Source organism: Anopheles coustani, chromosome 3 (genome assembly GCF_943734705.1).
Source record: "Anopheles coustani chromosome 3, idAnoCousDA_361_x.2, whole genome shotgun sequence".
NCBI lineage: Eukaryota > Metazoa > Arthropoda > Insecta > Diptera > Culicidae > Anopheles > Anopheles coustani.
Window position 1 is genome coordinate 62270687 of NC_071288.1, and position 27345 is coordinate 62298031.

Here is a 27345-nt window from a genome sequence, read left to right on the forward strand (position 1 = left end):
AGCATAGAGTTGACAAATCGATTGTAAGGGAATGGACAAAATCACAATAGACCTTTCCTTATCTAGTAACATCAATCATGTGCTTTGTATGACCATCCCAAAAAAAGGCCGGTCAACGAAATGGATCCCTTCGAAACACATTGATCTTCATTTACGTTTACGTCAAACGCGCAGAGATAACTGGATGGAAGACAAAGCCCACTCAAACTTTACAAAACAAAACAAAACAAAAGCTCGCCACCGTAAATCATCGAACATCAAGCGAAAACCCTTTTTTGCTCGATGGAGAAGCCTTTTTCCCGAACCGGACACTTACCCTGCACAGTTAATTTGGCGAGCCCACTCTCCCTGGAGCCAACCATATTTTGTGCGATGCACTGGTAACGCCCTTCGTCCGCGGGCCGAACGTCGCTGATCAGAAGATTCCCACTGTCAACGATCCGTATCCTGGCCAGCTCCTTCGAAGGGCGATAATCGTCCAGCTCCAGAAAAACGTCGTTCTGTGGCAAGCGTTTTGGGCAGCAGCGGTCAAACAGTGGAGTGGAAGTGCGAGAACGACAGAACGAAAAAAGCAACATCAAAAGGGTCAGTCCGTGATAAATTGTGATTCGGTGGATGATAACGAGAGCGCGGCGGGCCCTCGGGTGTGCTCGAGATTCATGCGTACCTTTTTCCAGCTGACGCTGGGTTCCGGATTGCCACGGGGTGGACTGCATTCCAGCAGGGCAGTTTCGCCCGCTGCCACTCGTGTGTTTTTCGGTTCCACACGGAAATCGTCTCGAAGTGCTAAAAGGAAGGAGAGTGAGAGAGAACGAAAAGAGGCATTAAAATCGATACCATCATAAACAGAAGGTTCTGTATGACGGTTATTTTACATCCACGACGATAATTCGCCATTCGGGGATACACAAAAAGTGGTTCATGTATCCGAATGTGTATGGATAAGAGGTGATTACGTGTATTCTGTCCTCAGCTTACATAAATTAAAGAAGGTATCATTTAAAAGGAATCGATCTGGGTGTACCTTATATCTACATTATTTGGTTTGGAAACAGTTTAATAGATACTTAGGGCCTACTTGTATGTATAAAAAAGGATTTTAAAGTGTTACTTCGATTCCTGAGAGACATATGAATTAATGAAACAATTAAATAACTTTGAAAACTTGCAACTGGTAAAGATGCCACCGCAAGATAATCGGACACTTACTTGCCACCTGCAGTGTTGCATTCCGGCTGTATACTTTGCCGGCCGGATTGCTGGCGACGCACCAGTAGACCCCGTCGTCCTGCTCCTTCTTGCTGTGGACGGTGCGCAGGAAGAACAACGATCCCGCCGGTAGCAGGACGTGGTTCGCGTCCAGCTTAACCTCGTCGCCGTCTTTGTACCATTGGATGACCGGCTGCGGTTTGCCCTCGGCCTTGCAGTTCAGCGTCACGGGATCGTTTTTCGGGACGATTGTGTCACTCGGGTTTTCGATTATTCGCGGCGAGCGGAATTGAGCTAAGGAAGACAAAAGAAACCATATTAAGAAAAATGTAGATTTGAAGTAGATGTTATTTTGAATGTTGAAGAGAAAATAAAAATTTAAATATTTTCTTTTCGGTGCTCTTCGGGGATGAAGTGCTTTCACTGTCTAGTACTCTTTGTGATGTTTTATGATAAAGTTAGCCGCTTCCGTAAGGCGCCTTTGGCATTAGCTTCTCGCTGGTTGTCAGCCACAATATGATTTTCTTTTAGCATTTAGGATTTCCAAAACATTTAGGCCAATTTAGGAGATGATCAAGCCAATTTTCTTTCTGTCGCTTTGTGCTATGTTGCACATCGCACTGTATGCTCCGAGACAGAAACCAGGCTTCCAAATGAACTTTTAGCGTTGCTCCATAAATTACTGAAGTCTTTAAAAATCTACATAAGCTTAGTATGGCAGTTAAGAAGAGTTGCATAACATCAAACATGTCGACTCCAACTGTTCAGAACACAAGCGAAATGCTACTCTTTATGATACTGTCGTATGAAAATTACTAGCGTTCTTCGTTTTTACATGAAATTGTTGAAATTGTAGTCACATTTCATAATGTTTTCGTCACTTTAACCACATTATGGCCAACTTTTAATATAACCAGTTAGGAACGATGTGAGAAAACGATTTTCACACCTTATACCACCAGCTCGCTAGCAATACCAACGATCAACAATACGCTCTATTCACGACGGCGAAATGACACCATAATCGCTTTGAATCAGCTCCGAAGAGCCACGACAAGTCGAGCACAAATTAGTCACCAAAAATGTGCAGCCGAGCGGAAAAGGGAGATCATCTCGTGTAAGAAATGAAAAAGAAAAACAAACCAAACAAAACAAAAAAATCCCTTCGGCCTGGTAAAACATGCGATACGATGAGTTGCCGAACCGCGTGTGAACAAACTGGATGGATACAAAACAGCGCGAGCGTACGAAAGTAATTTTTCATGTCACCCACGCCCTGTGGCTGCACCTCCGATGACGATAAAGTCGCTTCCGAAACGAGAGGAAACCGTGAGGGAGGGAGCAGAAAAAAGAAGGAAGAGACACGACGGACGGAAAAGGAAATCGTTCACCCGCAAGAAGTCGTCAGCGGTTGTGTATTAAGGTTTGGTACAAAAATCTCGGTAGTAAGCCTCACAGCCGGGATCTGTGCGCGTTGGTGAGGTATTTGTCTCTCTATAAGAGAGTTTATGTGTTTTTTTCCCATTCTGCTCACAGTCCTTCGGTCGCGGCAAAAGCGGTAGGCATTGACAAATTATGCTACATGCCGGTTGGTTCCTGGCAGGAAGCAATGCCCTGCCCCTGCGGGACAAATAGCAGTCGCTCGATATTAAAAGTTGAAGGTGCATCGTTCTCGAACAAGATTGATTCCAAGGTAAACCGCAGACGAAGCGAACCCTGGGTAATAGGAAGCTGAAGAGCCACTTTTGGGAGCGACGTTGTGTACGAGAAAGTGATGGAAGAATTTTAATCACAGAAGATTATCCTTCCACACAGTAGTGTTGTGACGGCTTCTATGGTTTGTCCCGAATGGTACCTTATCCCCTATAGACGGGACACTTTGTTAGATTTCCCATGGAAAGCTCAGGGATTTTGACAATGTTCTTGCGAACCTCGACATAACCCCAATACAGAATCAAGTAGCTACAAAAATTGTCGTATAAGCACTAAAGGACGTTCTGTTACAAAGTAGTAAATAATAGATGAGTGTGCACCAGACCGAGGTTCGCCGTGATGCAATCAAATGGACCCATTTGAATGACATTTTCAACACTCGACAGGCATCCCGCGGCCAATCTGTCAGCATTAAACGACCATCGAGACGCTCGGCTTTGCATTGATATTGGGGTCTATTCGTAATGGCGCGCCGTTGAAATCACCGTGAGCGTATAAGCAGACGTCGGGAGTCACTTCTCGAGCGCCACCATTCCGTTTGGTGGCACTTTTGATCATCCACCACACTACACTATCTTCTTGTCCACCCACAGAGAGACAGAGATATGCAATTTCAACACGATCGGTGGTGGCGCCCCGGCAGCCTGGCGTCAGCCACATCTTGCACGCCTAGAGCTCAGAAGAAAAAGGGCGGGAGAATGGCGGGGCATGGCAAGAGGTACATGCGATTATCGTGCGAACACCCAGCGCCACCTCTCACAGAATGTCCAAAAAAGGTAGTTTGCGAAGGCCGCTCACGGTCGGTTAGTCGCCCTCCCTCCAGCGATAAGTTCGATCCAGGCTGTCCAAAGCTAGGAACCACAACTGGGGATGCTAATGTCGATTGCACACGATCAGGTCCGGGTTTGCATTGTAAGATTCATGGTTCAACTTCAGCGCGTTAAATTGACGCCCTAAATTGGAGCAATCGACACACTGTATGAGTGATAGGCAGGAGACATACAAAATGAGGCTGTATATCTCGTCGTTTGCGTGTAGGATGTAGACACGGAACACCTGAAGCTTGAACTTAAGTTTACACTCGTTTACAAATAATAAAGCTAAGAAAAATTTAAATGGATGTAAAATCAAACATAAAATAAAGGTGCTTTTGCAAACACCATTACTGTTGACTTCTTTCTTCCGCGAGACATTCATAGTTCAATCAATCCCATGTGCCGGCACAGCGTAATATACGAGAAATTAATGGCGAATCGCAGGAAAACATCAAAAACCACTTCGCAGCAGAATTTACGGCGTACAGATATCGCCAGTGCATGTAATGCTGAGAGAAAAAAAGGGATAGTGGGCGCTTTTAGCACCATTCCGCGATTCAAATAAATCATACCCAACAGCATATACGCCCTGGCAAGAGGCAAGGCGTAGTCAGTCTCCTCCGGCACACCGGGAGAATAAAGAGTGCCCTGCGTCTCGTGCGAAGATATTCTGTTTTGCTTCCTTTGTGGCGCAAAATCTGCACGCGAAAAACAAAAAAACGACCAGGCGTACACCCATAGGGAGGGGCTGGACCCTTTGCCAGTAGGGGGTTGTAGTAGTTTATTGCAGCTGCGTTTTAGCGCCAACCAGCGACCACGATGGATCCAGATCCGTACCACGATCCGGGACTTAATTTATGATTGACACATGGACTCCCCGACGTCTTCGGCGGAGGTCAAGTCAAGTTCTCTTGTTTGCGCAAAGGATTGGATAAACATCGAGGCGAGCGAAAGATGGCCGCATGTCTAGCTTCCTCGTGCGCCGCCGCCGACGGACATTGTGTCATTTGCGTCGGTGCGGCACGCGGTCTTTGTTCTTCCTGCCTGTTGAAAGGCGGAATATGTATATTTAGCAATCAGACCCCCTCAACTCCTTACCGAGGGTGTGGTTGTTTAGATGGACTCCTCCAGAGACCCAAAGCGCCCCCCAATATACCTAAACCCTTTCGAGCGGTGAATCATGCCGTGTGTTGGAGGTGTGAAAAACAGGAAGTGGCGCGTCGTCGGCTCGATATCCCGTGATGCAACTGTTTTGCATACCGAGTGTGATGAGTGCGGATGTCACTTCCCAAGGTTGAGCCATGCCAGTACCATTCGCTGTCAACCAAATTCTATGACTAGACTTCGAAGAACAGTTGTTATATGAACAATTGATCCATCGTAAGGGTCGGCGGGTCGACTCGCCCTTACAAGGAACGGGTTGTTTCCGCCCGCATCATGGACCAGTTATGCATAGAAATGTTTAGATTTATTTTCTCGTGTTCACTCAGCGCAGAACAAACATTTTATCTATTAAATATTCCAGTTGTTTTGTATGAAGTTTTGTGTACACTAAACACACGTCCAATACACCGTTGCTTCTGACACTTTCCATACATCCACACTACTTTAAGCTGTTGTTTGAGATTTGTTTGATCACTGTTTCTTAAAATTTTGGCTTATACAAATATGCTGATAAAACACAACAAATCATAATAATGTGTTCGCATCAATAAAAATGTGTCGCAACCAAAACAAACCGTGGTTGTTTACATCGCCGGTAGGATAGAGTTATACTCCAACATGATGCTAGCGGCAGGTTCCTATACGAGTTTTCGACACCGTACGGCATTCCCGGATAACAAAGTGATACTAAAATCATCTAAATTTTGCATTGTAACTCAAAAGCTTCATGACAAAAAAAACAGTGCCCTATAAAAACGCATCTCGTTACTTTTGTTGCACAAACTAAAAATTATAAAAAAAATTTTACGTTCTATAGTAGTGATTCGTAAAAATCTCGTGTTAAAATTACCCAAATTTTGTATGTATGCATCGCTGGAGTGACATATGTCAAGGTGTATTCATCGATGGTTATACATTTGAGATTCTACAGTAAGAGGGAATCGGTTAAACAACAATCGTTTATATGCTCTAATTCTAACTAATAAATAATTATCACGGAGCATCATTAATGATAAAACACTTGCCACGTTTTTTTAATATTTACTAACATTACCACTTTTTGTTCATTAAAATGTTTTGTCACAAAAGAACTTTCTCAGATATCTCCTGTTACTAGATTGAAGCGAATATTATGGTTTCTGACGAATCATCATTTTACATAATTTCAGCGAATAGTGGGAAAACGAAATTTAACCCAAGTTACGACCATATCATAGTCGACTTTCGGTCGTTTGTAATATACATATTCCATTCGTGTTGGTGGAAAAATCAATTAAGAAGAAAAGCAATCAACTCAATTCAGCATAAAAATGTAATGGCAGATCGGATTCATAATTACATGGCAGAATAAACTAACGTGTAATATGAAAATACCTAAACATGCATGCACCAGATAATTTTCCTAGTTTCTTCCATTTTATTGTTGATTTTCAAAAAAGTGCTAACAGCACATGAATATTATGCATCGATTTTTGACTACATTTTTTAAATACTGTCCACAATTTGCGTGGAATTGGTACTTATTTGATTATTTACAGCACTGGTGGTTAATGACAAATTTTTCTCGATTCGATCTTCTATATGAGACATACGAGTCTCGTTCCATAACAATGGTTATGCAAGATAGGCTTGTCTCATAACTTTCCATGCGAGAGCTCCAGTCCGCCAAGTGGCCTAGCAAAAGCTTGAACTAGGATCCATGTATGTTCTTTGCAGACTGTTCTCGATCACAGCGACACTGGTCAAATGTAATCACACCGATCATAAGTAAAATAAACACATTTATGGCACAGCCCATCTTTAACAAATTTTAATTTTAACCAAAAATGCTCCCGTAGAGGCAACCTGCTCCATGCTGTTTGCATGTAAAAAGCAAGCTAATCATCGTCACGAAATTGTGTTGATAAGCGGGCCAACTATCTGTGTACAATAACAGAATCTTTCCGATAAAACAAGTCTTATCGCAGAGACCGGAAAAAGCTCCAATTGGTAGAGTTTTTTAAAACAATATTTTAAATATCCGAACTTTCACATTTGTATTCGATTTAATTACTAAAATAGCAAAAAAAGATCATTTTTATAGTAGTAAAATTGATGAAATGAATAGTACAGTTCTTTTGTCATAACACATTATTTGATGTATTCATTCGTTAAACAACCTATCCTTGCAGGAAATTGAGGCTGTTTTTAGCTGACGTTATATTTGCATATTGAAAAACTTCTTAATGAAGTCACTACAGTTGTTAATTTGACGCAATTTGGAAACCCTTTTAATATAATTTATTTTATTAATTACGTTCTTCATGTTACAAGTTGATTGAAATAATTTTATGCTGAACGCAAAAAGCGCAAAAGCTTTCTGCTTCTCAAAGCTGAACAAATGGCAATAAACCACTATAATTTGACATTAACTAAGTGAAGAAAATGCGCACCCCGCTACCCGATGTCGTCTGTCTTTCTTGGGCGAGCAATATATTTCTTGGGAAAAACGATAAACATCTCCGCCGTTCTGGAATTTCGTCCGAATTTGCTCGACCGTGCGAGCGTAATGAAGAGATAATTCTTTATTATGCTACCCACGATCTGGTGCGCGCTGTTCACGGTTAAAATATGGCAGCAGCCGACTCGCATCGACAGACGGATCCGGGCAGAATAGGATGCTCGATTGCTACTTGATTACTACTACGAGGGTGATACAGTTCCGCTCCGTGTGTGTAACGGTTTATCCTAATGGAGGCTCGAATTTACGAACGAGAAAGAGAGAGAACCGTGTCGCTGGGCCGTGATCACAATCTATGCTAATCGAAGCTGCTTCCGTAAGAACACTCTATGGACCTTCGCCGAACTGGTTGAAGATTGATGGAAACTTGCGTGATCTCGTTTTTTTGGAAAAGGCTTCCAAAGCCCAATAGAATAATGGAAATTAGTGGGCGATAAGGGAAATTGTGTAACGCAATTTTCGAATTTAACGTGACATTAGTTCTTCCCGGAGCAAAAAAGAAATTGATTAATATTTTCAACGATATTATCTTTATAATTAGAGCAAATCTGTTGGCCATATTCGGAAATATCAATTAAGAAGCAAGATAAACAAACCAACCGAAATAATTGGCCACCTGGAATAAATCTGCATGGCTTTCCAGATATAACATCGACCTAACTAGCAGAATTGTTATTCTTTTGCACATGTGGTTTTTGACCCGACTGTCTTTCTCGTCGGGATGAACTCTACCATCCTTCGAATATTTTTCAGGTCCGGCTAGAATGCTTTTAAAATGAAGATGTTCGGACGAACGAAACTCAATTTTCAGTTCACTAGTTCGTTACGTTAACGTCCGTTTGTATGAGGATGGGCACCAATAGAAAACCCCCGAAGACGCCAAACTACGGGTTCAATTTAACTCCTCAAAGACAAATCTTTGCAGGATACCACGTGTCAACAAAGACAGCGACAGACAAAGTTTAAACAATGAAACGTCTTTGTTTAAATAACATTAGCTGGCAGTCTCGTCTCCTTTGGGCGCAAAAGGAACCGCGACAAGTAGAAGACGCAGACAAGTTAAATGACGCTGCTGAAAACGCCATCGAATGCAGGGCGCACAGCAGGAACGACCGGCATCGTTGGTGGCCCCCGCTTCCAGAGCAGAAAATTGCTGCTCCGCCTCCCCAACTACTCCCCTGTCTCGTTTTGTTTATAGTTCCTTGACTTTCTACTCTCGAATGGTGTGAAAGTGTGAAAAAGTAAATGCATAACAAAAAATGTGGTGGGTTCTTACGAGCAATAAATGTCATCTTCCACATGTGTGTGTTATTCTAATAAAATGTTACTTTAATGAGGCAGACCAAAAATGTGAACAAAAAATTCTTCGATTCACATTTCCTGAATAAGAATTTGTTTAATTGCTGTCAAATAGACAAGGAATGAAAAACAAATGACTTGATTAAAAGTGAAGTTGAAATTAAAAACGATCACAGTGCTTGATACGTTAATTTGCGTGATCTCTTCAGTATTAAGCATATAGGACTTGTGTTAACGATAGCTAAATATTTACAAGTACCTGTATCGGTAGATTAAAACGTGTGTGAATTTTAAATTGCAGTTAAAAATGTTATATTCTGGTTTTCTTAATATTAATAACAATTATTCCTTATAGTTTTTAAAAAAGGTGTACACCTTATGTGTCGTTTGCTTTTATTTAGTGGTATGGTAACTTACACAACCACTTCTGGATGGTTTTAGAAATTCTACAATTCTTGACACAATCATTTCTACAGAAACAAATTTTGTTTAACCACGGCCGCAAAAATAAGACGTAAGTGTTTGGCTGACAAGTGATTGAAATATATTTTTAACAAACCAACAAAAAGTTGAGTGTTTCTTTTGCAAAGAGAAAACAAACTCAGTAAGGTTCTTTATTCGAACCAAACAATATAAAGAAAACAAAACAATTTTTGTTCATCGCGTACATGAGTTACTAATCATATCACCAAATTTGTACGAAAAAAAACACTTAATTTAATTGTTTTATAACAACATGGAAGGGGAAAGTGGCCCAAACAAAATATACACGTCAATTGCCCGCTGGATTTTTTGAACGGACTGGACCGCGTATGTGTGTTTCACTTTCATCCCGCCCGATATCGTTTTCACTTCGCTGTCACAGATCTTGTTTGGGGATGGTGGTTTTATTAATCTTTCTTCTTTTGCTATGACGGCGAATTAACCAGCATCTGCCTCACAAATGTCCCCCCGCCGTCAACCCATGTCGTTTGATTTAATACGCGTTGGAGTACCCACGCGTGTTTGTGTGCGTGCAGGGGGTGGGTGGGCAATGACAAGCCATATCCATAGCTCACGCGTAATTGGTTCAACAAATTATTAAATTGATTTATTTAACTCGCCTCAGTGACCGCTCGTGCACACACATACACACACACGCGCGTGAGCATACGCTCTTTCCGACACGTCCTACGGATGTTCCGCCTTCGGTTTCGTCTTAACACCGGCTCCCCAAAGCTGGCCCCGCAGGATTCTGCCGGAGCTGACCGAAACAAACCGCGGCACTTGTCCACATAACCCATGTGTCCACGGTGTACACGCGCGCTCGGTTTCCGCCGAATGATTGGTAGCAGCGATACACTTGTTTACGGGAACCCAGCCGATGCACAATTGTGCATTTCACCGACGGCACTGGATTGATCAACAATCGCGACCGGGGACAGAAACAAAACTGCCCGACAGTGACGTGAGGGTAATTGAATTTTATAATTTCATAGCGTGCGCTCCCGCGTGGATGCGTCTGTTTTTTTTTTTTGTTTTAGATTGCCTTCTCCAACATGGCAGCCTGCACTGGCCAGCTGACGACAGCCGACCATGATGTATGATGCCGGTTGGACATTTTTATTATTGCACACGTGAAGCAACAAAGAGGCGAAAACTGATCAAGATAAACGATTATATCGACGAACCATAACGCTCGCTTTCTAGTGAAGCTCGCCTGGTCGATGGTGAGGCCTTCGTATAGCTGTAACTTGTTTTTAGGGACGGTTCGTGATGATGAAAGAAAGTTGTCAATTATGACCGGTTTTTACTATAATTGAACGTTATTAAAAGACACCGAACGATACGGGATAGTGATAATGAAATGTCGCTTTCATTTTTGAACGTCTCCATGTATCAAGCAAGAAGTAAACAATGGTTAAGCAATCCATGATTGTCCTCAGAAGATGTCAGCAACATGACAACAATCTATCACTCAAAAAAAAAAAAAAATTCGGAAAACGCTTAAATTTTGTAAATAGTAACAACTTTTGTAAATAAAATTTTCCAAATAGATAAAACAAATGCAGTATTTGTGAAAGGTGAGGCAAAAATAGGTGTAACTGCTTGTGGTGTAAAGCAGCCTGTTAGAGACGATTGTCTTTAACGATGCTCTTCGCGGGAATAAATGAAAGGCACCAGCTTTTCTTGCCTTTTGAAACTAACTTTATTAAATAGTTCGATACGCCAAAAAATTGTCCGGCTTCTCACTGTTTCGCCTTGCAAAGAGATCGAAGGCGCGTCCTTCGATCCTTTTTATGCTTATCTAAAAAACATCGCCGTCGCGGCGACGTTTCTGTTCGGCTAGCTTCGTTGGACCGAAACGTTTCCAACATTCTCCCTCCTAGTGTGACAACGGCTTAAATTTAATTTATGGATCAATCACGATCGTTATGGACCGTGTGGAAACGCATCTTAATCACCTGTCAAAGGGTTCTGTCACCTGCCACCGTTGTCTCACTCTACCTAGCTGCCGAACTTATTTGTTTTGATTAGCTTCTAACATGTGCATTTTCGAACCTATCTAATTGCGGTTTTCTCAGGTAAGTTTAACATATTTCTTACACTTAACGTAGCAATTTCAGTTCCAGGTCGAAACTAATTCCCCTACCGTAACCTGCACGCTAAACATTTAGGTACGTAAAGGTAACCCAAACTTATGCGATCGTGTACGCCTAATATTCTATCGCTAATAACCTTGCCCGATCTTCCTTTAAGGCTATCTAATACGGTCGGAAACTGGAGATCCCTACGATAATATTGAACACCGACCAGCAACTAACCGCACCGCCAACCGCTACTACCTCGCCACCGTTGGTGATCTGTACCGCGTTGATCGGTTCACCGATGCCCTTACTCCACACGAGCGAATGAGACGGGAAGTCCCACAGCTGTAACCGCCTGCCCTTGCTGTCGGTAACAAATAGAGCCACCTGGTGATACGTTGCCAGTGACCTCATGACCTCCGGATTACCGATAATGATCGTGGTCACCCTCATGAGGTCGTCAAAAAGTAACAACCACAGCAGTCCATCCTTGGCGCCTATCACAAATGTACCGTTTCGCAGCGTGGCCAGTGAAACAGAGCTCCAAACGGGAATGCGGGGCAGCGACTCGTGGCCTTTCGTGGCACCGCACTGAGCACTCGCTAGCGGCAGAAAATTACTCCGAGCCTTCTTTCCGTCCACCTGAACGTTCATTGTTACGTAGGTGAGTGACCTAAAATAGAGGGTAAGTTTATTATCGGCGTTTTTTATCTTGATTATCGGCCAACACGATAAGTCAAACAGTTGCAAAGCCCGCTTCCCCGAGGCTATCGATAGCTGCTGACATCCTCTGAACTGCGGCACTTCCGTTAGGCCACAGGCCTTTTTCGTGCCTGTTGCAGGAATCTCGGCCAGCAACTGCTGCTCCTGCTGCACACCACGCTGATGTTTCTCAGCAGCATCATACTGCGTCACGGTACTCCCAAGACGATCCGCCCTGCGTACAATTCCTTGGGTAGATGCGCTTTTACAAGTGTGCAGCAAGTCTTGGACGCAAGTGCAAGCTGCTGGCGACTTCGTGTCCACGAATGGTGTACCGGGATAGAGCTGAACCCCGATGACTGATCCAGAACCGACATGTTTTTTAGCTCGTTCCGCATACTCAAATATTTCACCGGAATCGACGATGCCGCTGGACAATGGAAAAGGGTGTTTCATAAACCCTCGAGCAACCTCAACACACGTATTCGCCGCATTTATCACCAATCCTGGCATACTCCACGAATCCGGACGCTGCACACACGGAGGGTCTAAGTTGTTCCGATACCGGCGGTAGTGCGCCTGTATGAGCCGGATGCCGTTAACCTTTCTCAGATAGGCCGACTGCTGTCTCCGCATCACGAGCGTTGCCTTCCAACGAGCCTGGATTGTTGTAGCTGCTTTCCGTACTCGTTCGTAGTGCCGCCGTTCTTCCACCATAGCAAGGAAGGATCGATATCGACGCTGAATCACAAGCACTGCTTGGCGCAGTGCAATAAAACCCTCGCGCTCCTGTGCCATGGCCCGATGAGTGCGAAACCAGCACTGGACACGTACCGCAGCAAGTTTCGTTCGGATGTAGTCATCCCGCTGCAGCTTCATTATCCGCGTCGCTCGGAACCGTCGCTGGACCCAAACGGTCACTTCGATCAGCCGCGCCAACTCGCGATCAACCCTCGTCATTTCCTGGGTGCATGATGACAACGCTGTGATCAACGTGGTGCTGTTCTGTGGTGACCCGAAAGTGTGTGTTGTGTCGAAAGGGTGTGCGGTTCGAAGCTTCGTGGAATCGTAACCCCTTGGTGACGTTTTACTCCCCGGTCTGCACGTCGCCGAAAATTCTGTTGGTATCCTTTGCCAACCAACCACTTTGTTTTGGATCGGAACCGTGGTGCAGCAAATGTGTGTAGAAGTGTTTGGTGCGCGTGTGGTAGTGTTGATGGCATAAAATGGTGTCGAGAAAGTCTGCGGGGGTTGACCCCATGCGAGGCAAATGATTTTTTCCCCGTCAACTCCCGCGCCGTACTCCTTCGCGTGGCCAAACATCCAAGATTGATGACCTCCCGTCGGGTCATCTACTGTCATTTCTTCTTGTTGGAGTTGTATTGCCATGGTCCGAAACCATTCGCGATACTCCTTTTCGCGCGTCCGTTGATGATCAATCCCGGCCGACGGGTTATCCGTGCTCGCATCGAACACGGTCGCGTTCTTTAACCGGGTCGCGTCGCGGTGATCTTGTGTCTCAACGAACGTTTTAATTGTGTTGGATCGATCCTGTACTTTCCTCCTTTCGACCTCCGCTTTTCTCGCGTCGGCTATTTGGAGATCTAACAGCGCCAAGTCAAGGAGCATTTTCCGTCTCCTTTCTGCTATACGAGCAATTTGACTCATCCGATCATCCGTTCTAGCATCGGCGGTCGCGTCGCTTTTCGTAGATGTGCCGGAAGATTTGCACTGGACAGTAAACTGCTGCCAGGGCCCCGAACTCGCAGGAATCGCGTCACGCACCGTGACGCTCCCGGCGTTGCCCTCCTGTAGCTGTATAGTTAGCTGTGCAGTTGCATTAAATGGCCCCGGGCCAAATGAAGCATTACGGACGCCATCGCGCCGGATTGTTGGACTCATCGTGGGCGAAACATTCTGACCCCACGCCAAACTGTAAGCTTCTTTCACCGGAGTGTCCTGGATCATCTTCTCGAACACTTTCTCACTTGATCGCGATATCGACGTGCTAAACACGGAACTATCGTCACTTGAAAACGAACGTCGTTTTCTTTTCAACGCGCGCGTACTTTACGAATATTACCGCGCGCGGTCAAACCAACAATTTTTTGGAATGTTAGAGACGATTGTCTTTAACGATGCTCTTCGCGGGAATAAATGAAAGGCACCAGCTTTTCTTGCCTTTTGAAACTAACTTTATTAAATAGTTCGATACGCCAAAAAATTGTCCGGCTTCTCACTGTTTCGCCTTGCAAAGAGATCGAAGGCGCGTCCTTCGATCCTTTTTATGCTTATCTAAAAAACATCGCCGTCGCGGCGACGTTTCTGTTCGGCTAGCTTCGTTGGACCGAAACGTTTCCAACACAGCCTTAAGCTGATCTAGATTATAAGTGACTAGATCATAAGTATAGATAAGAATAAAAGTCAGTCTGATACGAACCACGATCAGGTGTGGACGCTTACATTGTACATGGCGACCGTGACAGAGTTGGAGTAACGATCGATCCAACGAGACACAAAGGACGAAAAACGGAGGCCACGAGACTCAACATAACTGCCGCAGTAAAGAAACGATCCGGTAAAAACAAAAAAAAAAGAAAAGAGGACAACGGAGACAACGAGACATCCACAGTGCAGCAGCTTCGAACAATACCGGCACCGATCCAGCTAGTAAAAGCAATTAGTGCACTCCGTTACTACGCACACATACACCACATACATAAAAAGTAAAAAAAAAAAGGTCGAGTGAATATTAAGATAATAGTGCCAACAAGACAGATTCTAATCAAAAATGCGTGTGCAAAATGGAAAGTAAATCTAAATACGTTTTGCGAAGTGATAGTTTAGACAGAAAGGAGGCTGAAAAGAAATTTGAGGTTGGAAGTAATCAGACAAAAGAAGAAACGCACCACGTGGTAAACAAGATGGCGACCTCCATAGTGGATATCAAATTAGGAGCCAGTTTAATAGCTCAATATGATGGTAATTATGATGCGCTAGACAATTTTATAGATTCAGTGAACCTATTCGAATCATATACAAAAGAAAATCTCAAAACGGAAGAATCCTCTAAAAAGGAGGCAGCAGATAGGTTAGTGCATCAATTCCTAATGACCCGACTGACTGGCAAAGCGAGAATGGCGGCGCACAATACAAAAAACACTTTGGAATTAGTTGAAGCAGTGAAGATAAAATGCGGAAGCAAAGAAACGGCAGACTCACTCGTAGCAAAATTGAGATCGTTAAGGCAGACGGATGATTTGAACTCATTTTGTGAAAAAACTGACCACTTAACATCACGATTGAAAAATGCCTATCTGCGAGATGGCATACCTGAGACAATAGCGCACAAAATGGCAACCAAAAACGGTGTAGATACGCTTGCACACGGAGTGCATGATAACGAAGCAAGAATTATACTTAAAGCAGGCTGTTTTCAAACAATAGATGATGCAATTCAAAAACTATGCGAATTAAATATTAATTCACAAAATCTGACAGATACACAAATGTTTCATGTCAATCAATCTGGATCTCGCTTTAACCACACAAATTACAATGGACGTGCACAACGAACAAATCGAGGGTACTATAATGGCTTCAGAAACAAAGGAACGTACAATAGAAGGGCACAATCCTCTTCCCAAAGGGGACGTTTCAACAACTCGAGAAATCGAGGAGGTTTCAGAGGAAATGTGACATCTTATCATGCAGAAACAGAAAATGAATTTCAACATGAAACAAATGATTTAGTGCAAAATAATGATTTTTTAGAAGTGACACCACAATCTATACAATAAATATGCAAGCAGGGAACTACGTATCCTTGATAACTGAACTAACAGATAAACCGTTAACGTTTATGGTAGATTGTGGGTCGGACATATCAATTATAAAGAGTAGCGCAGTTAGAGGAAATTATAATGCCCGAGATACATGCCTCATAAATGGGATTGGCAAAGGTCCGGTAGGAACAATTGGTTCAATAAATTCGAAAATTATGTTAGAAAAATACAAAATATTGCACAAATTCCATCTAGTACAGGACAACTTTCCTATTTCAACAAATGGAATTTTAGGTCGAGATTTTTTAGCATCTCATAAATGTAGCATAGACTACGATTCCTGGCTACTTAATATTAAAATAAACTTTGAAATCCTCAGCGTTCCAATCGTTAAGAAAAATTTTATTAATAACAATATAATCCCCGCAAGATGCGAAGTGTTAAGAAAAATAAATAGTAAATACATTAAAGAAGATAGTTTAGTTATGTCAGAAGAAATTTGTCCTGGAGTATTTTGCGCAAACTCTTTAGTAAATTCACTTAATAGTTACGTCAGAATAATTAATACGAATAACGAAGATGCCGTTATACCTTCTAGTTTTAAACCAACATTAGATTCATTAAATAATTATAACATTGTAAAACCTCCTGATAAATCGTGCCCAAAACAAACATCCTTAGACCGTGTAAGAAAGCTTATGAAAGAGCTTCGAATAGAAAACCCTGATCCAGAGGCAAACGAGTTAATACATAAACTTTGCAGCGAATTTGATGATATATTTACGCTTCCGGGGGACAGTCTAACCCACAACAATTTTTATACGCAAAATATCACGCTTAGCCAAAACAAACCAATTTACATAAAAAACTATAGAATTCCACAATCTCAGAAAAATGAAATTAATACACAAATATCCAACATGCTCGAAGAAGGAATTATACAAAATTCCACATCTCCTTTTAATTCACCCATATTATTAGTCCCTAAAAAATCAACTAATGATAAAAAGTGGCGTTTGGTGATTGATTACAGACAGTTGAACAAAAACATTACACCAGATAAATTCCCACTCCCTCGCATAGATGATATATTAGATCAGTTAGGCCGAGCAAAATATTTTTCAACGTTAGATTTGATGTCTGGTTTTCACCAGATACCCTTAGACAAAATTTCCAAAAAATTCACTGCGTTCTCAAATGACAATGGACACTATGAATTCAACCGCCTGCCATTTGGCCTCAATATAAGCACCAACTCATTCCAGAGAATGATGTCAATAGCCTTAAGTGGGCTTCCTCCACAATGTGCTTTCTTATATGTAGATGATGTAATTGTGACAGGCTGTTCCAAAAATCATCACATCTCGAATTTGCGAAATGTGTTTCATAACTTACGCAAATACAATTTAAAATTAAATCCAACAAAATGCCAATTTTTCAAGAATGAGGTCACGTTTCTTGGACACAGTGTATCCAAAGATGGCATAAAACCAGACGACTCAAAATATGCCACAATACTTAATTACCCGATTCCCAAAAACCCGGATGAGCTGAAGCGATTTATAGCATTTTGCAACTACTACCGTCGGTTTATCAAAAATTTTGCTGATATAACACTGCCCTTAAACAAATTATTAAGAAAAAATAGCACGTTTGAATGGACTAATGAATGTCAGCGAGCATTCGAAAAGTTGCGAAATGAGCTACTTTCGCCACATATCTTGCAATTTCCAGACTACTCTAAAGAATTCACTATTACCACGGATGCGTCAAAGCAAGCTTGTGGCGCAGTTCTTACACAGAAGAAAAATGGATGTGAACTACCTATAGCATATGCGAGTAAAGCTTTTACAAAGGGTGAAGCCAATAAGTCTACAATAGAACAAGAACTCACTGCCATTCACTGGGCAGTTAATCATTTCAGGCCTTATGTTTACGGAAAAAAATTTAAGATAAGAACGGATCACAGACCGCTAATCTACCTATTCTCACTTAAGAATCCATCATCAAAATTAACTCGAATGAGATGGGACCTCGAAGAGTACAATTTCGAAATAGAGTATATAAAAGGTAAACAAAATGTATTGTCAGACGCCTTATCGAGAATTCAAGTTACATCAGAATCACTAAAAAATATGTTCGCCATCACACGATCAATGTCAAACCGCCCCCAAGTAACAGCGGAAAACAAAAACTGTCAAAAAACAGAAAAGATTCTTGTTCATGATGCCGTTAGTAATCTCGATGCGTTCGAATTGCACAAACTGAGTTTCCACCAAAAAGATCCATTAAAAATAGAGATGATTGTATACGATAAAAAGTTTAAAAAGAGGCTAGTTCCAGCAACAACCCTCGCAGTAAACAAAAACTTTTCATCAGAACTAAAAAACGGATTCACAACAATTGAAAAGTATCTCTCGCAAATGAAATGTGGTATCCCAAAAGCACTAGCAATTCAAAGTAATGATGAAATATTCGCATACATCAGCAAAGAACAATTCAAATCAATAGGCAACGTATCTCTTGAGAAAACAGCCGTATTAATTTATGATAAACCTATGCGTATCGACTCTAACGAACAAAGACAAGCCATTATTCAGGAACACCATGATTCCCCTACAGGAGGACATGGAGGTATAAATAAAACGTACAAAAAAATTAAATCTTTGTACCAATGGCCAGAAATGAAAAAAATGATCAGTGACTATATAAATGGTTGTAAATTATGCAAATCAAATAAGCATTTTCCGTCACTTAAGACTAAAGCCGTACGAACAACCACACCGCAAAAGCCATTCGATGTGATCTCAATAGACACAATTGGTCCGTTTGCCCTTTCAAAATCCGGTAATAGATACGCAGTCACTATACAATGTGACTTGTCAAAATATGTAGCCGCCATTCCTGTAACTGATAAGTCAGCAAAAACCATAGCAAAAGCGATATTCGAGAAATGCATTCTTTTATTTGGGCCTGCGAAAGCCATTAAAACCGATCAAGGAACAGAGTACAAAGGGGTATTTGAGGAAGTTTGTAAGCTACTAAAGATCGAACACAAGTGCTCAACCGCATACCATCCCCAAACGATAGGAGCATTAGAGAGGAACCAAAATGTGTCAATGCCTACCTTCGAATTTTTGCAAACGAATGCAAGGACGACTGGGATGAATGGCTTCCCTACTATTGTTTTAACTATAACACAATGCCCAATCTGGCACATAACTACACGCCATTCGAATTATTATTTGGCAGAAAAATCGAAGCATTCGAGCTTTGCAGCAAAACGATAATAGAACCGGTATATAACATAGAGGCATACGAAAAGGAACTAAAATACAGGCTACAAGTAACACATAAAATGGCAGTAGACGCAATACTGAAGGAAAAGACAAAAAGAACCACATTAGCTAACAAAAATGTGAAGGAAACTAAGCTAAACACTGGCGACCTAGTTTATCTAAAAATAGAAAATAGATCTAAATTAGACCCTACCGTTAAGGGTCCCTTTATTATAACTCAAATAGATTTACCCAACGTAACCATAAGCAATAAGGATAAGCAAAAACAAGTTGTACATAAATCTAGATTAATTAAATAATGCAATGCATTTTCTTGAGGGGGTAGGTGTGGTGTAAAGCAGCCTTAAGCTGATCAAGATTATAAGTGACTAGATCATAAGTATAGATAAGAATAAAAGTCAGTCTGATACGAACCACGATCAGGTGTGGACGCTTACATTGTACACTGCTATACAACCTACATACATAATACACACATTCTTTCACGGATGGAATCAAATGTAAACATTCAAATACATTGTGTAAGACAAAAGCAAATTGGAGAAAACATTGTGTAGAAATGGTAAAATCACAAATGAGGCCCCCTAGTCGCCGTAGGAATTCTTCTGAAAAAGCGGGAAAAGCTTAAAAAATCACTTTCTATATTCATGAATATTTAAAATAGGCAAAATCTTGTCGGTCGATATTGAGCAAAACAGCTCTTTTCACAAAGTGAAAAATCGCTTTGCAAACATACAAAAACATACCACAAATAAACGAAACGATATCTACACTATCTATTCAATAAGCATAGAGCTTCGTTAGAGAAATTTTTGATTCAAAATGTTACCTTCTTTTTGGTAGCTTATCAAATTTCGTAAATATTTTGATAAAAATCATTGTCGCGACTCTCTTTTCAGTTATTTCGTTCAAAAATACAAATTGTAAAATATAGTACATATTATAAAATAGCATCGTACATCAAACTGGTCGTCTCACTTTTTCAATACCACGTCCTGGGCCGAACAATCCAGCTAGTTTTATCACCGTAACATTTTGCAAATTTACCAAAACAATGTAAAGTTTCATGAAAAACACTTCGATGTATAAGAATCTTTTCAAAGAGTACGTAAAAAAGCATACAACAACAAAACAAAAACAAAAGAAGCAAGGTCATAATGGAAAATAGAAAAGGATACAATAGCTTGAGGTTGAATAGGAACAAATGTCTGGGAGTGATGTATCCGATGAAAAGAATGAGGTCAGCTTCCTGACCATCAAGGGAGTATACCAAAAGACGGTTTGATAAACCTTACGCCTGTATGTATGCCTATTCCCTCCCATCGACCTATTTTTATCCTTAGTCACCACGCGGCTGATGGCCAATCTATGGAGGTTGGCAACGCTTTAGCAGGGAATATTTTCACGTCCATTCGAGTTGCTCGGTTTGATTACCCTGATTAATGTTTGCCTAGTGACCCACACACACACACACACTCACGCTGCTCCTGCTTCCATGACTCGTTAAATTGGGGACCACTACATCCCAACGGTGCCCACATCCAGGAGCTTTAGCATACATCACTCGACCCCTCCGACCCTACCTCGACCTATTATGTACATCATCGTCGTCGTAATCGCCACCATCGGGCTCCGGCGAAAATCAGCTCCTTCCGAGAACGGATCCGGTAGGGAGCGTTTGCCACTCGACCATCATTATTATCGTAACACCAGCAGCATATAACCAATTATTTTTACATGCTCCAAGATTGCATCATTAATATTCCAATAACCGAAAGCTGATTAATTCTTTACGAGGTCGCCTCATGAAGGCGCAATCATGCGCAATTGTTTCTTCTCGTTATATTCTGCTTATGCTAAGGTCCAGTTTAACGCCCTCAAACGACCAACACATATCGTCTCTCCGATACGGTGCGAGGCGGCCCAAACAGCTTGTGCATTTCGACGACGCAAAACCGATTCCCAAACCCAGAGTGTTCCATCGATTGTTGGCCGGGGTTCGAACAGTCGATTTGCCCGTCCTCAACACATACTTATACCATATCACATCGGCCCCGTATTAACAAATACTCAATGTATCACAATAGAGCCGACGGCCATATCTTAACCGTTCAACGGCAAAGTGTTTCGGAGAGAAAAATAGGAGAAAAGCCCCAACACCTAATAGCACAAAAAAAAAACGATGAGTTTGCAGCAAGCGTAGAGACGTGTTGCGAATATTTCGACCAACACACGCAGGAGATGCTGCAGTCCATGTCCTGTCCGAAGGGACACAATAGTTTTCCCATACCTATCACTTCCACCCAGTTTCCATAAACGGGGCCATACGAGCAAATATTTCCTCTTATCTGGCTTCCCAAGTACAAAGGGATCGAATGGGCTGTTCTCTATTGGCCATAAATTTTCTTGAAATGCCTTTGGACCTTCTGTCGGCACGCACTGAGGAATTGGATATTGCTGTGCTTTTTTTTCGTCCTTCGCAAAGTTTTCCGTAACAAGCTGGTCATTTTATGACAGTTTTTGCTTATGGGCAGATTTTCAAATGGTAAAATGTATCCGCAATCGGCATGTGACAGGAATTGGTTTCGATATGCCAAGAGCAAAAACAGACAAACAGGCAGTGTTGGCAATTCATAGATCAAATATTAATATAACATATTTTCTGGAACGCATTTTACTACCGAATCATCAGATCATACTTGCTTTCATCAGTATGTATCTGAAATAATGGTTTGGATTCAAACCGGCTTTTCAATGAATTAGATTAATGGGTCAGCGCAATTTATACACGAAGAAAGGCAAACTAGTCAACTTTCCACTAAACTGTTATCAAGATTAATTTTTAAGTGCCACAAAATATAGATGACAAATGTGCTTGGAACTTCGTTTAAATGACTGAATTTATGAACTAATTGTAATCAAGCTCAAAGACAAAACTTGATAATTGATCGAAAATAATTTCTGCTATTTTTGTGACGAAAATTTAAATAATGTTCACAAGCGTTTAGATTAAATAAAACAAATGTTTCTTTTCCTATTTTTATGAATGCCATCATCATGCCCCTGCATATTGAGAACACATTGCGTGTACGACTCGAGGAGAGGGTGCCCGATGGAACCGTCTATAGAATTAAGCTACCAATAGCTGCTCATAAACAATCAAACATCCCCACACACTGCCTCGATCCTAAACATCTTCATTCAGAAGCAGCGCGCACAAGCGATATTCCAACGTATAAAATATTCATTATACAGCTTGCATCTTTCGGGGGGAACCCGACAAAAGCGGATTCGAACGTGATTTGAATAATCCACACCGGAGCTGAGGTAAATCAATTGATTGAACAAAGTTACACAAGTGGAACAAAAATTGCATGAGAATCGGATAAAAATACGTCTGAAATTTAATAAACCACACGCCTTATCCAGGGTTGCCAGTCAACATTAACCCTGTTATCGAAACATCCAAACCCACCCACAAAAGAGAAAGGAAATTGATAAGTTAATGGAAATGCTGGCCCTAATCCTGCCCGCCTTTGAAGAAACAAGCTTACAAATCAAGATAATGAATGAAAGCATCCAATTAATTAGAACCGCGGAAAAGCTGAGCCGTTGGAAAAATGCTGGCGCTCTTTTCCGGATAATGCGATTAATTTTACTGGTCGAAAAAAGTTAGTTACTAGGGAGAAATGGGGCTCTTTGTACAAGGTATTAAAGCATGGAAATGGTTTCCAAGGGTTGAATAGTAGAACGTAAGTTCAGCGAAAACGTAGCAGACCGCTCTGTTCTACGAAACCAAATTAATAATTAACAAAGAAATATAATTTGGAACAGAGCGGTCTCGTTTTTCATTCATAAGAATATTACTTGTACTTTAGCTTCTTTGTACCTGAATCCGCAGTTTAATTGCTGCATAGGCTGTTTTAGAGAGCAGTGAAAGTGACTTAAAACCATTTATCCAAGCAGTAGCACTTTTTGGAAACCTTCTCTGCGGTCGTAAATCATAATTTGATGAAAATAGAAAACAATTCACCAGCAAGCGGTCTATTTTATTACCATAGAACGATGAATTCGGTTCTCGTTTTAGAAATAGCCAAATGAACCATTCTATAACATTCGGAATCCCTAGCAGAGCTCAGCTAAACGAACAAGAGTTCATACTGTCTATAAGATGACTTTTCAACGCTACTCCTCCTTGTGTTCGAAGGGTTTGTGACCATTTCATGGACGCAAAATGAGACATCAAATCAAACCGAATCAAACCGCATGTGTTGAAATCAATACAGTTGCCATAAACGAAGTGTTTTACAACTAAGAAAAGTTTTATGATACCGTGTTTGGAAGTTTCATTTTGATATGGAAACAATGTATAGAAAATAAGCAATGACCAATGGAAAACACTCTTCAAAAGCATAGGTTTTATACAATTGCTTCATTGATCATACCTAAATTAGAATACTGTTCAGTTAGTTTAGAAGAATGCCTTGACGCAATTTGCTTCAGAGCACATATTATTTTCTCACAATGTAATATTTCGCCTTGTGTCTTATTTTTTTTATTAACCTGCACGCCATTTACTCAATTAACAACTTCATGCATAACCACAAAAGTCTTGCTTCAAAATAAACAAACACCATCCGGGTGGTTCGTGATACAAGCATGATGAACCTATGCTTTGACGTGCACAATATTTAGTACCGTTGGCAAATTCCCACGAGTTTTCGTCACGTTTTTTTGAAAGAATCACTCTCATTGGAATAAAATATGAGCCGCAGTCAAAACAACGAGAAGAGTGAGAGCGGCAAAAACTAGCGTGGATATTTATCTTCCAGCCGGTTAATGTTTTCTGTATGTCTGTACCGCCGACAAACGAGGCGACTCGACATGTTGACTAACGTGGTGGTGTTGCCGGGTTGGTGCCCAAAAATGGCGGATGCTCCGCAGTGAGTGTTTCCGCAGCGCCCTCTGAAATGATTTCATAATTGGCAGGCACGTTTAGCATTGGATAGCACACGAAAGCCGGCGGTAAACCACAAGTGCCGCAAAACACGCACCGAATTGGGAAAACGGTGGGAAATGGCGCAACCTGGGCCGGAATGGGCTTTCTAGTTGCGCGCACCACACAACTACTACCACCACCACTACCACCAACCGTACGTACCAGAGGTTGAGGCTGGCCTGTGACCCGGCAGGAAATGTGTTTCCACCAGGCGCCCCTTAAAAGCGCAAACGTGAACAACGTGAAAACGTTCCGATGATTTTTTGCGTGCAAATGTTTGAGTTAGGTTCGTTCAGTGTGTGGCATTCGTTGGCTCCGGCATTACGTCACCGTACAGATGCAATTCTATGCTTGTATATTTTTTAGCTATGTGCACATGATGGCGTTAGGAGGGGCGCATGCAAATATAGCCAACAAAAGGACCCCGGAAAGAATTTGTTTAAATTGGGCAAAAAATGGAGGGACCAAACAAGACGTTACACGCTCCAGTAAACATGGTATTTAATTTTATAATTTCGCCAAAAAATGCACCGGCAATTCAGACCGACCAACTTCCGGTGGGTCAAGTCGGCCATAGGGCACGCGATCTCGTTTCGATGCCTGCTGTTGTTAGCAGCTGTTTATATTTGACGGCATATGTGGGGGTCTGTTGGCGATTTTGCATCGACATACATAATTGGCAATTTAAATGATTTTTTTTTTAATATTTGCTAGCATACTAAAGTGGAACGATTAAACCGATTTAATTATTACAAGCTGACATTCTGTTCATCCACTTTATATTTCTAAATAAAAATGCTACGAGATGGAATCATGCATGAAGGCCCTTAGCTGAGTTCTTGATACAATATCAACAAAATGAATTGAAGGTTGATGCAGCCCGTTAGCAAACCTTACTTCTCAACGCCCATATCGTCCACAGAAAGCACAGTTCAGTTCATGTTACTTCGATTTCCGACAATCTCGCCTCATAATCGCAAGCTTAATCATGGTTGCTCGTTAATCCTCAGTATCAATTCCACAGATAGCATTCCCCAACAAAACTCATCCGCCCGTGAAGAGCATCTCTTCGCAGTGTCCTAACGAAGGCCGGCATACCTGGCGTACAAGTTGACATTATCAGCCCTTCGATCTACATTTCCTCTTCATTGGTCCACGGCAAGAGCTCGTAATGAATCTGAACCCCGGCATCAAGCGTGCATCGGAGTACGATCCATATCCGATGACTTGTTAAATTTCAATCCCTTTTTCTTATCAAACCTGTCAGGTTTACGTATAGATGTTCCACGACACGGTAATGCGAAGGTGACTCGTAAATGGAAAATAACCGGACACGGGCCAACATGATTCATTCTTCTATTTTGTATAGAATAATCATCCACGTCTCTGGAATAAAACATTGCTTTATCGTTTACATGGCTCAGATATTATAAAAATGATGTAAAATATAAAGAAAACTAACATTCGTTTTGTCGTTCTATCTATTGATCCGAAGTTCTAAGGATACAGTCGTTGCCACTTATCTCGCCTCTAACCTCTAACCGTGATTGAAATAGCGCATCAACTTTTGTCTCTAAACATCTCATTTTGAAAAAGCTCATACACTTCTGCCTCAAATTCGTCTGGGCTTGTCTCAGCTTTTGTCTGGTAAGCATCTGGTTTTGCCTCCTGATTTCAATTTTGTCGTTATCCCAAAAATTGAAAAGAACTGTAAAGCGAATTGTAAAGAATAAATGTAAAGATTCAACATGAAGATTAATGTTTGTACTAAGAATTATACAATAAAGTGATACAAAATAGAACGGGAGCGCATGCAAACAAACAAAGCCAATGACGTTTGGCACCTATGGAAATACGCTTATATTTACAAATGCATGTGGATTTTGGAAAGCGTAAACAAAAATGATAATTAGCGAAGTTTCGAGGCATAAATTTTGATGTTAAAGTATAATTATCTAGGAAAATCACAATTCCTGTACTATTTTCTTGTTTTTGGTTAGACACAAAAGTAGATGACTACGACGGAAAACCAGATGCGTTAGAGACAAAAGTTGGTGAGATATTTCAAAACATGGGGCCTGTGAGAGACAACACTACCTGCTACCAAGATGAACTTTGGTGGCATGCATTGTAACAAGAAATACCAACAGTTTAATCTCTGAACTGAAAATGAAATAACCGTCGAAAAGTAAACATGAAATTAACATGATAAACAAATCTTCATCTGTTCGTTCTTCTGTACACTTGAAACGTGTAACTTAGGTATCTTGGTCATGATCTTGGCAATGCAATGCACCTCAATGAGTCAAGAAGTTTTAAGGGAAAAAGCACACAATCACGCACTGCTGTGAACACAGTGTGTCGACAGAACGATCGTATTGTTTACAGCCAAGGTTTAAGCCATGCGCATCACACAAAGTGTCGTCATCGTGTAGCACTTCGCTTGGTTCCGTTGCATTAAGCGAAGAGTTAATTAAATCCAGCTCTAGGGAAACGGAAAAGTGTGAAACGCTTACCATTTGCTAGATGTAGTGCAGTCAACGCTATCGCGAACCAAAGCATCCATCGCATGTTACCGTTGTGCTCCATTGTTGCTCGATTCTTAATGATAATCTCAACAGACGAAGACAACAAAGCCACTTCCGCACTTGCTTTCAGTTTTCTCACGTGATTATCAAGACGAACCTCCGGTTGGGGTTTCGATGTTGCGATGCCTTAAAGCGAGTCTATCTCTAGAAGCAGATGATTTCTTAATAGTTGCTACACAATCTTGAGCTTAAGATCTGAAGAGCAATGCATACGAGATGTACCACTGTGTCGATAACTGTGCGTCGTTAGCGGCGATTGATTTTATGATATGTTTCGACCTTCTTCGGAAGCACCTTTCACTTCTTTTCGCACTCCTGCGATGTCACACGTCAGTTCGGCGTGATTGCGTGTCGACGATTCGTGTATGTCAAGCTTTGGATTGATCTCGTCTCGTAGCCATTATTTATTTCCTAGTAACATCCCACACCCGACGGTTGCTTCTTCATGGAATCTCGGGTGCTATAGTATCACAGTGACAATGCTGCTTCAGTCGTAGCTGAGAGGAACAGGATCGGAAACCGTTCGCCCAACGACACACACACACACGGATCCGTGTCGGGCCCAAAGTTACGTTGCCCTAGTAAATGTTTCCTGAATGGCGAGGCTAATTGCTGTTGAATGATGAATATGTGCCTCCTTCGGCGAAGGTGTTTTTCTTTGGTCGATTGTCGTCGTTAGTTCAGCTGCGCGACCCTTCAACCATC

The 27345-nt window shown here is 41.6% G+C and overlaps 1 protein-coding gene across 1 annotated transcript in view; it reads right to left on the reverse strand.

Moving 5' to 3' along the window:
* LOC131261480 (roundabout homolog 2-like) overlaps positions 1-26641 on the reverse strand; it is a 41734-nt gene extending 15093 nt beyond the window's left edge. Inside the window, exons 1-4 of the mRNA XM_058263523.1 lie at positions 26569-26641; positions 1210-1503; positions 668-786; positions 317-500 (exon numbers count right to left, since the gene is read on the reverse strand). Coding sequence (XP_058119506.1) covers positions 317-500; positions 668-786; positions 1210-1503; positions 26569-26641 — 670 coding nt within the window. The remainder of the gene's footprint in view (positions 1-316; positions 501-667; positions 787-1209; positions 1504-26568) is intronic.
* Positions 26642-27345: the final 704 nt, after the last annotated feature.